General features: G+C 43.3%; 1 protein-coding gene across 1 annotated transcript; it reads right to left on the bottom strand.

The window, feature by feature from the left end:
• Positions 1–334: 334 nt before the first annotated feature.
• Positions 335–15,732, bottom strand: ZNF471 (zinc finger protein 471). Its single transcript, XM_019439128.2, is given in 6 exon segments — positions 335–483; positions 486–2,243; positions 5,918–6,007; positions 7,741–7,867; positions 13,927–14,017; positions 14,448–15,732. Coding segments are annotated over 5 exon segments (2,043 nt in total). The 5' UTR covers positions 13,960–14,017; positions 14,448–15,732; the 3' UTR covers positions 335–448.
• Between the last annotated feature and the right edge of the window lie 1,614 nt (positions 15,733–17,346).

Below are 17,346 nucleotides of genomic sequence, written 5' to 3'. Positions count from 1 at the left end.
TTATTTTAAGCAGACTCTAAATGACACCGCCTTAACATTTACCAAGTACTACTTGCTCTGGGTCAGGCACTATGCTAAGCACTTTATACGCATCGAATAGTTTACATTTTCATAACCAGGGTTTTAAGAGGAGGGTCGTTTAATTACATTTACATTTTTAAAAGACCACCATGGCAATATTGTAAAGGATGAACTTGAAGGGAATAAAACAGAATGGAAGACTAGTTTTTATACCGGAATAGTCCACGTGAAATGACTGTGTTTTGGACTAGGGCAATGAGAACTAAAAGTGGATGAATTCCAAAAATATCTAGCAGATATATCCACAGGGCTTGGTGAGATCTGGGGTGGGGAAGAGCTGCATGGCTGAGAGGACTCTGCAGCATGAACTTTCTGATGATGAGTAAGGTGTGCACTTTGTCTGAAGACCTTCCCACATTCCTTACATTCATAAGACCTCTCTCCAGTATGAATTCTTCTGTGTAGATTAAGGTGTCCAATCTGGCTGAAGGTTTTCCCACATTCCTGACATTCATACGGTTTTTCTCCAGAATGGATTCTCTGATGAACAGTAAGAGATTGGCGATGGCTGAAGGCTTTACCACATACACTACATTCATAAGGTTTCTCCCCAGTATGACATCTTTGATGACAAATAAGGGAGGATTTTGTTCTAAATGCCTTCTCACATTCAACACATTCATAGGGCCTTTGGCCCGTATGGAGTCTCCGATGCTGAGAACGGGATGAGCTGTCACTAAAAGCCTTTCCACATTCACTACATATATAGGGTTTCTCTCCAGTATGAACTCTCTGATGTTGAATAAGGCGGGTAGTCTGGCTGAAGGCTTTGCCACATTCCTTACATTCATAAGGTTTCTCTCCTGTGTGAATTTTATGATGTTGGGCAAGGTGTGCCCTCTGGTTGAAAGCTTTGCCACATTCCTTACATTCATAAGGTTTCTCTCCAGTATGAATTCTCAGATGAGTAGCCAGCTGTGAACTAATGCTGAAAGCTTTTCCACATTCTTTACATTCATAAGGTTTTTCACCAGTATGAATTCTCAAGTGACTAGCAAGGTGTATACTCTGTCTAAAAGCTTTCCCACATTCCTTGCATTTATAAGGTTTCTCTCCAGAATGCACTCTTTGGTGTTGTGTGAGTGAGGCATGATGGCTGAAGGCTTTCCCACAGATGACACATTCATAAGGTTTCTCTCCTGTGTGAATTCTCTGATGGACGGTAAGGGATGAGCCATAACTGAAGGTTTTTCCACACACTTTACATTTGTAGGGCTTCTCTCCAGTATGAATTCTCCTATGCTGAATAAGGCCTATGTGATCACTGAAAGCCTTCCCACAGTCAATGCAATCAAAAGGCTTCTCCCCAGTGTGGTAGTACCTCCAGTGACGAATAAGGGACGTGTTCTGCCAGAAGGCCTTCTCACATTCAATACATTCATAAGGTCTTTTGCCGGTGTGACATCTCTGATGCCGGGCAAAGGATGAGCCGTCACTGAAGGCTTTCCCACATTCCTTACATTCATATGGCTTCTCCCCAGTATGAATTCTCTGGTGTTGAGCAAGGTGTGCAGGTTGGCTGAAGGCTTTTCTACATTCTGTACATTTATACGGTTTTTCTCCCGTGTGAATTCTTTGATGCTGAATAAGGTGCACATTTTGGCTGAAGGCTTTCCTACACTCTTTACATTCAAAGAGTTTCTCTCCAGTATGTATCCTATGATGTTGAACAAGGTGCTGACTCTGGTTGAAGGCTTTCCCACATTCTTTACATTCATATGGTTTTTCACCAGTATGAATTCTCTGATGAACGGTAAGGGAGGAGCTGTGGGTAAAGGTTTTCTCACATTCATTACATTTAAAAAGTTTCTTTCCTGAATATGCTTTCTTGGGTTTTACTACCATGGAACTTTGAGAAAAGCTTTTTTTATCTGATTTATGGTTATAAACATTTTCCTCTACATTGTCTAGATGGACGAATTTGTTGGATTTGTTACATTTGTGATCTATTTCCTCAGTGAGGATTTTGTTATGAGTGATTACTTCTTGCCTGATAAATGTCTCTTGACTTACCAACTGCCTCTCAAAAAGATCTTCACATTTCCAGTTTTCGCTGAAAGTGGAATGCTCCAGTCCACAGCCTGTAATTCTCTCCATTAACACATCATCATACACGAAGTGCTTCAGAGATAATTCGTGTGTCTCATACATAGATTCCAAATCTGAAAGATACCAAATAAGCAAGTGTTTCCTTATTTATGGGATATAACAAAGGAAACATTTAATGAGGACAAGGTGATTCCAAAACAGTGAACCCCACAAAATGTGCTATGCACAGGAACATCAACTGAAAAATATGCAAGCAGATCTCAAGAGCTCAGGGAAACACAGAAAAGGTGATTAAGAAAATTAAATGAAGGTAATGGAGTCCTGGAGAAGTAGGCTACAATGACAATATTTTATTCTGCATTAACATGACTTACTGTAAATTAAATACCATTCCTGTATTCTTCCCCACTTCTAGTTGACTTGCATATACACGTAGGTTAATTTTGTTTAAATACCGGTATCATCACATAAGTACTGCTGATCAAAAATCTCTATAGATTCCCAGCAACTGACCACAAACACTTCATGCTTCATGACTTCCCTTGGGGTTTAGGGAAATTCCTAATCTTCTCATAACCATAAAATAGTGTTTGTGTGTACCATTGCTACATGGTTCAATAGTGAACTCTGCATTTCTCAGAGAGCCCTGAACTTGAGACTCCATATTAAGGCATTTTTCCATTCATCTACTCATTCTCACTTCTCAGGCCACATCTTAATGGGGTTGTCTTTTTTTTTTTTTTAAAGTAGGTTTCATGCCCAGTGCAGAGCCCAATGCAAGGTTTGAACTCACGACCCTGAGATCAAGACTGGAGCAGAGATAAGGAGTTGGATGCTTAACCAACTGAGGCACCCAGGTGCCCCACCATAAGTATTTTTGAATAAACTAGTTTTATAATGACATGTAGGTGGGTATTGCTATTATTTAACATCTGTTCATTTTTGAGAGAGACAAAGAGTGAGCAGGGGAGGGGCAGAGAGAGAGGGAGACACCGAAACCAAAGCAGGCTCCAGGCTCTGAACTGTCAGGACAGAGCCCAATGTGGGGTTTGAACTCACAAATCGCGAGATCATGACTTAGGCTGAAGTCAGATGCTTAACCGACTCAGCCACCCAGGCGCCCCTGGGTATTACTATTATTAATTCTTTTTACTGCCACTTAAAATAAGTTTCTTGCTTTGCAAGCTAGAATATAAGCTTCAGGGAAGGAATACATATGTTTTAAATACTGCTACTAAGCCGCTTAACATCTGTCACAGAAACTCAGGCATATAGAAGTTCTCAATAAATATACGAAGAAGAAATTTGTATTGAAGAGATGATACTAAGAGAAAACTTCAGGGGAAAGGTTGATATCAGGAAAGGGCAAAAGAGAAAGTGCTTTCCTTTCGTAACTTATCCATAGCAAATGACTGACTAATCCAACACTCCCTGAAGCAATTTTCTATGTGTCAAGCATTAGGGACACGAACATAATAAAATACAAGCTGTTCTTGAGTGGTATAGAAAGTGATGAGAAAGACAAGACCAGGGACACCTGGGTGGCTCAGTCAGTTAAGCATCTGACTTCAGCTCAGGTCATGATTTTGTGGTTGACTGAGTTCGAACTGTGCGTTGGGCTCTGTGCTGACAGCTCAGAGCCTAGAGCCTGGAGCCTGCTTTGGATTCTGTCTCCCTCTTTCTGCCCTTCCTTGCACTCAGTCTCTCTCTCTCTCTCTCTCTCTCTCTCTCTCAAAAAAATAAACCTAAAAAAAAAAAAAGAAAGGCAAGACCAATAAAGAAAGTAACTTGAGAAGAAAATATGAAATATCAATATGAAATATCAAGAGCCCATGTGGTAAAAAGCAAAATTGGTATAAGAGTTCAGAGACAGAAGAGATCCAATCTGCTAACTCAGTTAAGAAGGACTTTACGGTATTAACAAGCTTCCTATCCCAGGTCACTACTGATATCAGGAATACTCAGGCTTTGGTAATTCTAGAATTGACACCTGAAGGTTCAATGAACCAATCATCTATGGTTTTTCCTCCATAAACAAATGAGGGGAGCAACAGTGGACAGAGAAACAGAAAACTGGAGACATCACTGATTCTTCCCAGGAAGGTAGTCTTCAACACCAACCTCCCATGGGGAGCCATGGCTGTCCCTTATCTTTTTGGCCTTTCTCAACACAGATGCTGAGGTATCTTGTTCACTTAATAATACTTAAATCTATACCATGACTCAATATCCCACCAAATTTATAGACTTCATCCCCTTTCCTTCTTTCTTCTTTTTTTAAAAAAATGTGTATTTATCTTGAGAGAAAAAAGAGAGAGAGAGAGACAGCATGAGAGACAGAGTCCCAAGCAGACTCTGCACTGTCAGCACACAGCCTGGTGCAGGGCTCAGTCTCATAAACCTTGAGATCATGACTTGAGCCAAAATGAAGAGCTGGACACTTAACCTACTGAGCCACCCAGGCACCCATGCCGCCCCCCCCCCCCCCCACCGCCTTCTTCATCTATTCTTCACAAGGCCAATTATTACCTCTTATCCAGAAAGTTCCTCTATTTCCCTATTTAAAGCTGATAGTAGGTTCCCACACAACCAAAGTATAAAGTGTGTCTAAGCAGGGCTAATTTCTCTTCCAATATTTGGGTATTTGGAGGACCCTGGAAGTCTAGGATCCAAATCGTCGCAAGACGTGAAGATCAAATACTGTTAAAGAAGTGAAGGGAGAATCTCATAAAGGTGTTAACTTCCGTGTATGATCTGAACATTCCCTTGTCTTTGTGAACTGTCAGTTCAGAGGTGGAGGCAGAAAATAGGCATGTAAACCATAAACAGGTTAATTATAGGCTCTCCTGAGTGTTACAAAGAAAACAAAGAGTACCTTGGTAGAAAGTAATTGGGCTGGAATAAGGGAATGTTCATTATATAAGGTGGTTAGGGAAGGCCCCTGATGAGATGGTTTTTGAGCTCTGGTCTGATAGTCAAGCATGGACAGAGAGCCAAGAGAAGAGCATTCTAGGCAGAGAAAACAGGAAATCCAAAAGTCTGAATCAGTAAAGAGCGTGGAAAGTTCTGAAAAGGTGCTAATGGGTAAGAGCAGTGCTTCTCAACTGTACCGTCAGGCACTTATTGACATTTGTAAGACACACAGAGGCCAAAGGATGATACTGCCTGTGACCCAGAAGCAAGCAAACTTGGAACTCAGACTGTCTCTGCTTCACCTGGTCTCTCAAGGCTTAGAGATTCGGTATGCTGGCATACCTTTAATGCACTTGAAGAACATCTGGGCACCTCACCTCATTTAGAAAGCTTTGCACTAATATATAGTGAAAAAGCTAAAAAGTGTTAGAGGATAAAGTCAGAGAAGTAGGATGGAGCTGGTTACACAAGGGCTGGTAGGGGCTGGTCTTTCCCATTTGTGACAAGAAGGCAAAGAAAGATTGAAAGGAGTAGCATATGTTCTGATATTTAAGCAGGCCTAATTTGGGAGTTAAGTAAGGTTTAAGAAACAGAGAAGCTTGTATAAGTCACATGGCAAAAGGAAGGAGGGGATGCGAAAGAGCTGGGGAGAGATTTCTGCAAAATGAGTCAGCTTATTAGAAGAGATACCTCCAAGTGGAAGAGAAGATGTTTGGGGAGCCCAGGCTACATAGTGAAGTTTCTGTTTTCTCCTCAGGCTTGGAAGGCTTGAGAAGAATTTCTAAGAAGCAGATGAAAGGAAAAAGTACCACCTTGGAAAACAGCTGAGCTATTACCTAGAAAAGATACCCCTACCGGGTTCTCCCACACTCACCTGGGCTTTCTGTCATCTCATTCTTTTTCTCCCAAGGCTCTCCCCCTTGCTCCAATGAGGAGATCACATATGGCTTAGAGAGGCAAAGTCCTGCATACAGAAAAAAGAAGACATGAAAATTGGCCATGGTTTGGGTATTTCAGAACTATAAGCCAGTTTCTTAATACTGATGGAAGAAGACAGCACAAATGACTAGATGAAGGAGTAAAACACATTTTAAAGACAGAATACATAAAGCTTCTGGCATAGTCTAGTGGGACTGCCAACAGTCAACTCTATAAAAGTTAAACAATTTTTAAGGGGCTGGGGGAAGAAATGCTACCCAGCATTTTCACAGGATCATCAGACACCCAATAAGTGATGTACTATAAAGAGCCTCTGGAGACAGAGTTTGGAGTCTGAGTCAAGTTAACTGCTTTTAAAAAACAACACAAAACTCTTTAGAAGAATATAACAGAACCTACAGTCTCTATAATGTGTTATTTATAGTGTTTGAGATAAAATCCATAATTACTAGATGTAAGTAGAAAGAGGACACAGTGAATCACACTCAGAAAAATAAACAATTAATGAAGACCTAAGCAGTGATAACACAGATGTTGAAATTAGTAGACCAGGATTTAAAAACCACTGTTTTATCTATACCCAAAAAATGTAAAGGAAAATATGCTCAGAATTTCTCAGCAGAGAAACAGAAATTATAAAAAAAGTACCTAGTGGAAAGTTGAGAATTGAAAAATATGCTATCTGAAATTTAACAATCCATTACATTGGCTTAACAAGACATTGAAGAAGATACACAAAGAGTCAATAAACTTGAAGTCAATATAAATTATCTAATCTAATCTGACATACAAACAAGAAAAGACTTCAAATAATGAACAGATCTTCAGTCACCTAGGGCATAATATAAAAGGTCTAACATATTTGTAATTCAAATACCAGAAGACAACAGAAAAAAATTATTTGAAGAAAGCAAGTCAACAATTACTCAAATTTGCTAAAAGATATACATTTAGTTTCAAGAAGCTTGGTGAACCACAAGCCAGGATAAAGGAGGCCTTTTAGAGAACACAAAGCTAGTCTAGGGGCGCCTGGGTGACTCAGTTGGCTAAGTGTCCGACTTCAGCTCAGGTCGTGATCCCACGGTCCATGAGTTCAAGCCCCGCGTTGGGCTCTGTGCTGACAGCTCAGAGCCTGGAGCCTGCTTTGGATTCTGTGTCTCCCTCTCTCTCTCTGCCCCTCCCTCGCTTGTGCTTTGTCTCTGTCTCTCTCTCAAAAGTAAATAAGCGTTAAAAACTTAAATAAAAAAAAAAAAAGAGAGAGAGAGAGAAAGCTAGTTTAGACAATGAGGTGGCCCCAGAGCTGGGAAGGATTCAAGTAAGTTTCCCTAAGAATATCTGAAGCCACTTTCATAGTTTGTGTCTCACCAGTTTGACTTATTGCCAGTTTATAAAAACATAGTTTTTAAAAATCCATATTCTAAATTTATAATAATTAGCTATATTCTTGGTGAACCTCATTACTCTCAAGTGGGAATAACAACAGTACAGTAGGAGAGAAGAAATAAGGCAGCACAGGAGACCAGTGAAAAGTCACATCGTGCACTGTGTTTCCAAATGACTAAAGGGCACACTCATGGACTATGTGATACATATCAAATTCACTGACTTAATCTGAAATTTTCATTAATCCCTGAATGTCCTCTGTTTCTTAGATTTCAATATACCTACACACAGTTAAAAAATTTTTTTAATAATAAGTACAAATGTAAAGAGTCCCTAATGTAATTCTAAATTATGAAGAAGGAAAAATACTCTTACCCAGTGATACCAGGTTCCGATAGTTCTCCAACATCATATTCTTGTACAAACTTCTCTGAGCAGGGTTCAGCCATTCCCATTCCTCCTGAGAAAAGTCTATTGCTACATCCTTGAATGTCACCAAGTCCTGAAATAACACAAATACAATTTTTTAATGTTTATTTATTTTGTGTTTTTTTTTTTAATTTTTTTTTTCAACGTTTTTTTATTTATTTTTGGGACAGAGAGAGACAGAGCATGAACGGGGGAGGGGCAGAGAGACAGGGAGACACAGAATCGGAAACAGGCTCCAGGCTCCGAGCCGTCAGCCCAGAGCCTGACGCGGGGCTCGAACTCACGGACCGCTAGATCGTGACCTGGCTGAAGTCGGATGCTTAACCGACTGCGCCACCCAGGCGCCCCAATGTTTATTTATTTTGAAAGGAGGGGGAGGGGCAAAGACAGAGAGAGAAAGAACCCCAAGCAGGCTCTGCACTATTGATGCGGGGTTTGATCTAACCAACCGCGAGATCATGACCTGAGCCAAAATCAAGAGTCAGATGCTTAAGCGACTGGGCCACCCAGGCGTCCTGATACAAATACATTCTTGATTAACTGATGCTCATTTTCATGCATAAATACAAGTTGAAGTTTTAAATTGTTCCTATTTTATGTGAGCAATGGCCCTTGGGGGAGAAAGAAAAATTAAACCATCATAACATGAAGCTCCAACCTAAAATAGTAGTTACTGAAGTGATAAATTGCACTGTATAAAAGGATGCTAACCCATTTCTCGGCATAGCGAAAACGGATAAGTGGCCACAGGGCACTAAATAAGAGCCTCAAGGAATGACTACATCTGTGGTTGAAACTTTAAAAACAACAAAAAAGGAATATCTAAGTTGATATTTTACAAATGGTACTCAATGGGACCCTAATGTTTCAGAAGGGAAGGAGCATTGAACTGAAATTCAAGGCCTGATTTTATTTTTTCTTATGCAATAAAAATAATGAATATAATCAGAATGCAATTTTCTCATGCTATGTCATTAAGAACTAGCATGACATGCCATACCAGAGTAAATCGGGTAGTAATATGAGATCGCCCAACATAAGACTACAACACATCCAATTTGTACACTGAGTCTGAGTACAATAAACCTATATACTTAGCCAATATCAAAACGAAATCAGATAAATATAATTTTTCGTTTCTTAAAGAGTAAAATGCGTTGAGAAAAAATTAACGTCCAGTTACAATCACCAGCAGGCTCTAAGGAATTTTTAAAAATATTATGGGCATTTTTCATCTTCAACTTTATTTCCATTGAAAATAAAAATCTTTGGGGCGTCTGGGTGGCTCAGTCAGTTGAGCGTCCGACTTTGGCTCAGGTCATGATCTTGAAGTTCATGAGTTCAAGCCCCTCATCGGGCTCTGTGCTTGACAGCTCAGACCCTGGAGCCTGCTTCGGATTCTGTGTCTCCCTCTCTCTGCCCCTTCCCCGCTCATGCTCTATCTCTCTCTGCCTCTCAAAGATGAATAAACGTTAAAAAAAATTTTAGAAAGGAAATAAAAATCTTCATGTTCAATGCCTGATTTGCAAAGTTACCAAAGACACTGGCAACTGACTATATACAGAGCTATGCACAGAACATTTTAATTTACTTTTTGACAGTAAACACTTAAAGAAAGGTATGATACAAAGATATTCAATGTATGGGACTTCAGAAGATATACACACCGTTGAGAAAATGTTCAATATATTTTTCACATAAAGGTATTAACATTTTGTTGTTGTTGTTATTTTATTTTCAAGTAATCTCTATACCCAACCTGGGACTCGAATTCATGACCCAGAGATCAAGAGTCACATGCTCTTCCAACTGAGCCAGCCAGGTGCTCCAGTATTAACAATTTAAGATTCACCGTGAGCTACTGGTTTTCCTGAATTCTGGTTTGCACCTTCTAGTTAGCTGAGGCTACCATTTTGGCTGATACCTATCATTTCACATGTTTCTATAAAATCAAATTCACTCACATGAATTTATCAATGCAAGCAAAAAGTGGTCACGTTTTTTCCACTATTTGGTACAATTTGGTCACTAGAAAGGAAATGGGTGTTTGGGTTATTCCCCAGAAGAATAAATTGGATTGCTATGATCCTGGTACTCCTGGTTAATTATTTTCCCAATGTTTATATGGATATCTTTACATATACATATGTCCAGCACTTAATTTTTTACTGATTATCTTATATTCAATGAAATTCTAATTTACAGTATTTGAAGAGCCTGTAATTTTTTTTAAAGAAGAAACACATTTATTGCAAGGTATCCAATAATATATGGGATTTCCAGAAGGACTAAAGAATGAGGTTTGCCTGCTACAAAGAAGGAGAAAAGCCCAATTAGACCAAGATGGTATTTTTCCAAAATCCCATTCTCCAGTGTCACCCACAGCTAAGCATATAACATGCTAGGATTAGACCAGCAGGAACTTCAGCCAGTGCTGCCCCAGAACAACCAAATCCCCTGCCAATACCGGCCATATCTGCCAATACGTGCCAACATGTTGGCTATAAAATCCTATTTCCCTGAACTTAACCACTGCTTCCTGTTGCTGGCTTCTGCCTTCCATATATCACACTGGAAGCCTCTGCCTGGCATATATAAGTCATATATAGAATGGTATTTGCAAAGAAGCCTGGGTAATGCAGTTTTTAGCTTTCTGGTATACCGCAATATACAGTAAAGAAAAATTGGCCATATACTAGGCCAACAAAAGCCTTCACAAATTTGAAACTCCAAAATTTTCAGGCTATTCTCTGGTCAGGATTCAGAGCACTTCAAAACTATGAAAAGATGAATTTAAAACCTTATCTATTTGAAAATCTACAAGTAACCAACAGACAGTAATAAAATTAAGCTACTAAAACAGGTAACAAACATTAGAGAGGACACGGAACACTGGGAGCCCTCACACACTGCTGCTGAGGCTGCAGAGTGGCACAGCCACTTTGAAAAAGTTTAACATTTAAGAATTCAAATATGAATTTACCATATGACCCAGAAATTGTACTCCCAGATTAATCTGCCCATGAAAAACGAAAACCTATGTCCAAATAAAGACCTGCATGTTTCACTATTTAATGTATACAAATTCTTTCTCCCCTTCTAGAATGGAGGTTCCGCAGGGACACAGTCTTTGTTGTTTCTTGCTGCACTGCCAGAATCTGAAAGACTATCTCACATGGACAAGGTCAAAAGTATTTGCGGGGCTGCCTAGGTGGCTCAGTCAGTTGAGCATCTGACTTGGGCTCAGGTGATGATCTCCCAGTTCGTGGGTTCGAGCCCCACGTCGGGCTCTGTGCTGGCAGCTCAGAGCCTGGAGCCTGCTTCGGATTCTGTGTCTCCCTCTCTCTCTGCCCCTTCCCCACTCAGGCTCTGTCTCTCTCTGTCTCTCAAAAATGAATAAACATTAAAAAAAATTTTTTTTAAGTATTTGCTAAATAACTCTAAAGTAACCAGTTTTGAAAAACTGCATGATTCTAATATTTGCTAGAAAAATAAACTTCTAATAGTCAAGAGGCACACCTGGTGGCTCAGTCATTTAAGTGTGTGACTCTTGATTTCAGCTTAGGTCATGATCTTACGGTTTGTGAGCTTGAGCCCTGTGTCAGGTTCTGTGCTGACAGCACGGAGCCTTCTTGGGATTCTCTCCCCCTCACCCTCAAAATAAATGAATAAACTTAAAAATAAATAACAGTCAAGAGAATTCTGGAGAAGAGGAGTAATGGGAAGAGGATTAGCCCTTCCACATTATAAAATACCATAAATGCCCAAAGACAAGGCAAAGATTTCCCCAAACATGCTTTATACCATAAATTATTTCCACAATCTCCAATATTAGGATACCCAGTGAGATTTTATTCAGACTTCCCAAGCAGAAGTAGCTTGATAAAATGCTCACAGCTGACAAGTTAAGGACTCAAGACTGACATGTGAGAAGAAACAACAATAAATGCTAATCTAGACTGCTCACAGGTTACTATAATCTGCCAAGCATAGGTTCTGGTAAACATCCCACGCTTTTGGTTGAGAGCCCAAAGGAAGGACTACACCCCAGAATCGATGGTGAGCCAGAAATAACGCAGCTTTCAGAAGGACTGAGCCCCTGCCTCTCAGCATTTCAGCTCCTGCCTAGACTGAGTTGTGCTTAGCAGAGCTGTGTGCCTGAAGCAAAAGTGAACCAGCCCCGCCACGGAGAAGTGGCTCACTGTAGGACTCGTGTGGAAGGATACAGGATAACCTAGATATGCAGCGTCCAAGTCAGTGTTCAGCACACAAAAAATACCCCGCAACGACAGGGTGTGTCACCAGGACACAGGAGTCGCTAAAAGAGCTCCTAATGCCAAAGCTAGAATGATGTGAACGACAAAATAAAGTAGTATTGGATTACAACCTATGGTACAAAATAAATATGCGTGAGTCTACGCTGATACAAATAAGTGACTGCATAAATAAGTAGAGGAGAACAGACAAATGTCTGATACAGAAGGGTTCCAAATCATTTACTCAGATGCTCCACTCTCGAGAGAGAACACAATTTCCTGCTTCTTTTTTTTTTTTTTTAAGTTTAGTTTTGAGAGAGAGAGACAGAGAGAGAGAGACACACAGCATGAGCGGGGGTAGGGCAGACAGAGAGGGAGGCACAGAATCCGAAGCAGGCTCCAGGCTCTGAGCTGTTAGCACAGAGCCTGATGTGGAGCTCAAACTCACAGACCACAAGATCATGACCTCAGCCGAAGTCAAGAGCCAAAGTCAACAGCCGGACGTTTAACCGACTGAGCCTCCCAGGAGCCCCCATAACTTCCCACTCCTTAGCTGTGGGGTGCGCATAGTGACTTCCTTCTGAAGAGTACAGTATGAAAAAGTGGAACAAAGAGTAACCTTACATTGGGGAAACCTGACAAACACTACCTCTACCAAGTAATCAGGGACAGTAATTCATCACATTGATGGCGTAAACCTTTGATATATGATGAAAATGGAACTTTACCTCTGTGATCTTCCTTCAAAAAATATATTACTACAGTCTAATCATGCAAAAAACAGCAGATATGAGAGACATTCTACAAAATACCTGAGTACCCCTCAAAACTGACAAGGTCAATGAAAAGAAGGAAAGTATGAGAAACTATCACAGCTTTAGGAGATAGAACTACTAATGTAATGTGGTCTCCTGGGTAGCATCCCGGAACAGAAAAAAAATACATTAAATAAAAACAGAAAATCTGAACGAAGCATGAAGTTTAGTTAATAACAACATACCAATATTGGTTCATTATCTGTAACAAATGTACCATACTAACTAATGTAAGATGCTAATAACAGGGGAAGCTGACTGTGGTGTTTGGATGCTCCTAGTACTGTCTTCGCATTTTTTCTGTTATAAAAAATAAAGTTTACTTTTAAAATCTATTTCCAAAAAGTGAACACTATCAAGAGGAAGATGTCAAAGCTTCAAATTATCTCTAAGATTTTTTAATATACAAAGTCTAGCACTTAACCCAAAATAATGACACACATGAGACAAAATCAAGAGGAAAAAAATATGAAAACAGAGGGGCGCCTGGGTGGCTCAGTCAGTTAGGTGGCCGACTTCGGCTCAGGTCATGATCTCACGGTCCGTGGGTTCGAGCCCCGCGTCGGGCTCTGTGCTGGCAGCTCAGAGCCTGGAGCCTGCTTCAGATTCTGTGTCTCCCTCTCTCTCTGCCCCTCCCCTGTTCGTGCTTTGTCTCTCTCTCAAAAATACATAAACGTCAAAAAAAAAATGAAAACAGAAAGAAACTCACAGGAGATCCAAATGACAGAATTATGTGACAAGTATGGCAAAAGAATTAATATTTCTAAGGAATTAATACAAAAGATGTTGAACTTGGGCAGAAAATGGGGAATTACATTAAACAATCAAATAGACATTCTAAAACTAAAAATGCAATAATGGAAGCTTAGATTTGAAGATGGATTAACAGGAGATTGAAGAGTTGAAGACGCACGCCCTCTGGGAGTTAGTGGCCTCTGGGAAAACCGGGAACCAGGCCCTTCAAGGCCGCTGTGAATCAGGGAATTTTCAAAAGAAAAGAGGCATTATTAAATCCTAAAGAATAAGACTGCCTTCCTCGGATGAGAAAGGAAGTAACTAACCTGGGATATGGCTTTCACTAGTTCAACAGTCATCTCTGCCTTCCCTTCCTGGCTTCTCTCTTGGAGAACGGCAGTGTCCCAGAGGACAGGGCTGGAGGGACAGAAAGGGGAGTGAGAAGGTGAGGCTTGCTTTGCACTCTCAGAATCATAAGCCTGAAAATTGTCTTCCTCTTCTTCCTCCCTGCTCTCTGTGATTCCTCCGCCCAAATAACCCAGAGATTCCAGGCACCCTGCGGCCACAGAGGACTGTAACTTACAAATGTCTCTCTTATGCTCAAGGCCCTAAATTTAATGTTTTTCCTAAAAGTTGCCTTCCTATTTTTTTGGCCTTATTTTTATAGGTAGAGGCAGACCTTTCCCTCGTTGTATCTCTGCTTCATGCTTTGGCATGGTCTACATTCTGAAAATCTGACTCCTAAACGCACCGGAGGCCCTCCACCCAAACCCCCACAGGCTTCGCCTGCCTCCCTCCATGGGACAATGGTCCCTTTAGCGTCCCATTCTGCCAGCTTCACTCTCACCTCCGCCTTCAGTCCCTTCGTGTGCCCTCCTTTTTGGCACCCAGAACTGAGGGTGTCTCCTTCTCCGGTCAGTCACCCCACCTATTGCTTTTTACTGGAATTCTTGAACGGGGAGCAGGGAATTCTGGTCTAGGAGTGTCACCTGAGCAACACACAACACCAAATCCCAACACACATCAAGAAGGTCGTGCTCTCCACCTTCCCAGTAGTGTCCCCCTACACGTCAGTCACTCGGGGCCAGCTCTGAGCATACAGGGTGACGCGCCAACACGGACACGGGATCTCACCCACTTCCTGACCACAGAGGACAGAATCCCAAGAACCCACATCCCAAGGAAGGCACCTCAAATGCGGTCACATACACCACGGTCCCAGAGAGGCCCTGCAAGCCTTCAGGGGACAATCGACGCTTCACGCGGTCTCCCCCCCTGCTCGCTTTGGTCTCACACACAACCACACCACTAGGTTTCCTCTCACACACAAACATGATGGTCTCTCCCACTCGAGGCTCGCTCGCGCACGTGCGCGCACACACACACACACACACTCTCTCAGTGGACTCCTTCGAAGACTCCTGGGTTCCTGTCACATGCAGATACTGTTCAAGAACAAAATTCAACTGGGTGAAGTGTACATTTCTAATTGGCTCCTTTCATCAATTCCAGAACAGGCTACACCGCGTCCTGCAAGTGGAGGGGAGCTCCGACCGGTTGTACAAAACCGGTGTTTCAATGGGAAGGAGGTGGGGCAGGACTTGATCAGAAAAAAAGGGAAAGGACTGTTTCAGGCGTGGGGGGAATGGCCGGGGGTCTCACACAGATGACCTCTTCTTCCTTTGTGGGACGGAGAGGGCCCATGCGACAGACTGCCTCATTGGTACCGTCCAGAAAATTCTTGACTGGCCAGTTAAAACTCCATTTCGGGTAGGCTGAACCTGCAATTAGGTTGGGTATTAACCGCCCATCTGGGGACTCGGCCTAAGTGGTGCCAACTTGCTCCCGGGGCTTCCTTTTTAACACGACACAAACACACCCTGCTCTCCAGTTGTCACTGCGCCCCTCCCCCCGCATCTCACACACACTAAATACGGAATGCCCGCTCTCACACTCAGACACACACACACTCGTACCTCATAGGCCAAACACACATACTGCAGTCTCACACACTCACACCAACACGCTCTTGGCACCTCATGCTTTCTCTCACACACACACCTCCCCCCATCTCGGGCAGCTCACACTCACACTTTCCACCATCTCGGGCAGCTCACACTCACACTTTCCACCATCTCGGGCAGCTCACACTCTCACACACACACACACACACACACACACACACACACACACACACCTCCCACCGTCTCTGGCACCTCACACTCATCCCACTCAGCCTCTCCTCGAGGCTCGCACGAGAGCTCACTTTCCACACGCTCGCACCTCACTTGTCTCACACACCCGCCGGCATACCCCTGTAGCGCCGGCCTCGCGGGTCCCGTGGGCCCCGCGCGCGCGCACACCCCGCCCCCCGGCCTCTCTGCGTCCCGCACACGCCCCCGCCCCGCAGCCTCGGCCTCCGCGCACCCGCCTCGCGGGCCTCTGGGAAATGTAGTCGGCACGGGGGATGCTCCGCAGCGGCGTCCGGACTTAGGCTCTGCCGTCGCGGTCAGGGCGGCGCGCCCCGCCTGCCCGGCCCCCGGCCTCCGGCTCCTGACCCGCCGGAACAGCCCACCGGTCTCCGCCCGGAAACCACCGGTCTCGGCCGAGGCGCCTCAGTGAGCAAACGCCCGGGCTCCGAGCGCGCAGGCGGCGAAACTCCCGAGGCTGGCGGGGCGAGGGGGCGGAGCCCGAGCAGCGGTGGAGGGGCGGGGCTTGGCGGAGGGGCGTGTCCTTCTACTCGGGGAGGAAGCAGAGCGCCGAGCGTACACGCCTCCTTCCAGCGCCTCCGTGCTCGGAGGGCGTGGCCCGGGGGTCAGGGCCCTGGCGGAGTTGGGGGAGAGAGTGCGCAGGCGCGCGGCGCGCGCTTTCCCCCTCCCCTCGCTTGGAGACCGGAAGCGTCCCTAGTTACCTGGTCACACGTGCTATCTTACCGCGTGGCAGCCAGCTCCCTGGCGCGTTCAGGGCAGCTTTGCTATGCGGCGCCTTGTCCGTGTGAGCGCGGGGTGGCTCCGGGCTTGGCCCGCGAGCCTGGCTCGTGGGGGCGTGGTTTTCTTCCTATGCTAAGTTTTGCCACGGAAGAACAGCGTCCGGGAACTCCGGCTGTGTCCTATCACCAGTGTGACGACGACGACGACAAATTAGTAAATGTCTCTCCTGCCAGGCGTGTCAGTCAGTATTCTTACTGTTCGGAAGCAGTCTCTGCAGCCAGACTGCCCCTGACAGTGGAAGCGGCCCCTGCAGTCGGGGGAGACTAAGAAAACTATAGGAGAAGTCATGCAGGGGGGACACATCAGGGAAAAAACAGGCAAAATTCCCTGGCCTCTTAATTAAGATCTGACTTTTAAGTGAATGAGCAAAATGTATATGCAAATGAATTAGGAAAATAAATAGTATATCGAATGGTGGGAAAGGCTATGGAGAAACAGCAGGGAAGGGGGATAGAGAGTGGAGGAAATTAGACTGTTTACTGTGGAGAAAAGAGGAGTGAAAAAGGAGGGAAGGTATCATCCATAATCCCACAACTCAGAACTACTGCGAACACAATTAACATTTGTAGCTTGTAGCTTAAAACATATTTTCCTTTCACACCCCGGTTGAGATCTCTATACGTAAATAAACAATTTAGAAAAATGGGACCGTAATGGTACATAATTCCAGTAACATTTTCCTCCATTATATGGTGAACACCTTTCTATATCACAAAGCATTCTTCTTTAGTCCATTTTTTTTAGTTCAATTTTTGA

Source organism: Panthera pardus, unplaced genomic scaffold (genome assembly GCF_024362965.1).
Source record: "Panthera pardus isolate Hobbes unplaced genomic scaffold, ASM2436296v1 HiC_scaffold_18, whole genome shotgun sequence".
NCBI lineage: Eukaryota > Metazoa > Chordata > Mammalia > Carnivora > Felidae > Panthera > Panthera pardus.
This window is presented reverse-complemented; position numbering and strand designations above follow the sequence as displayed.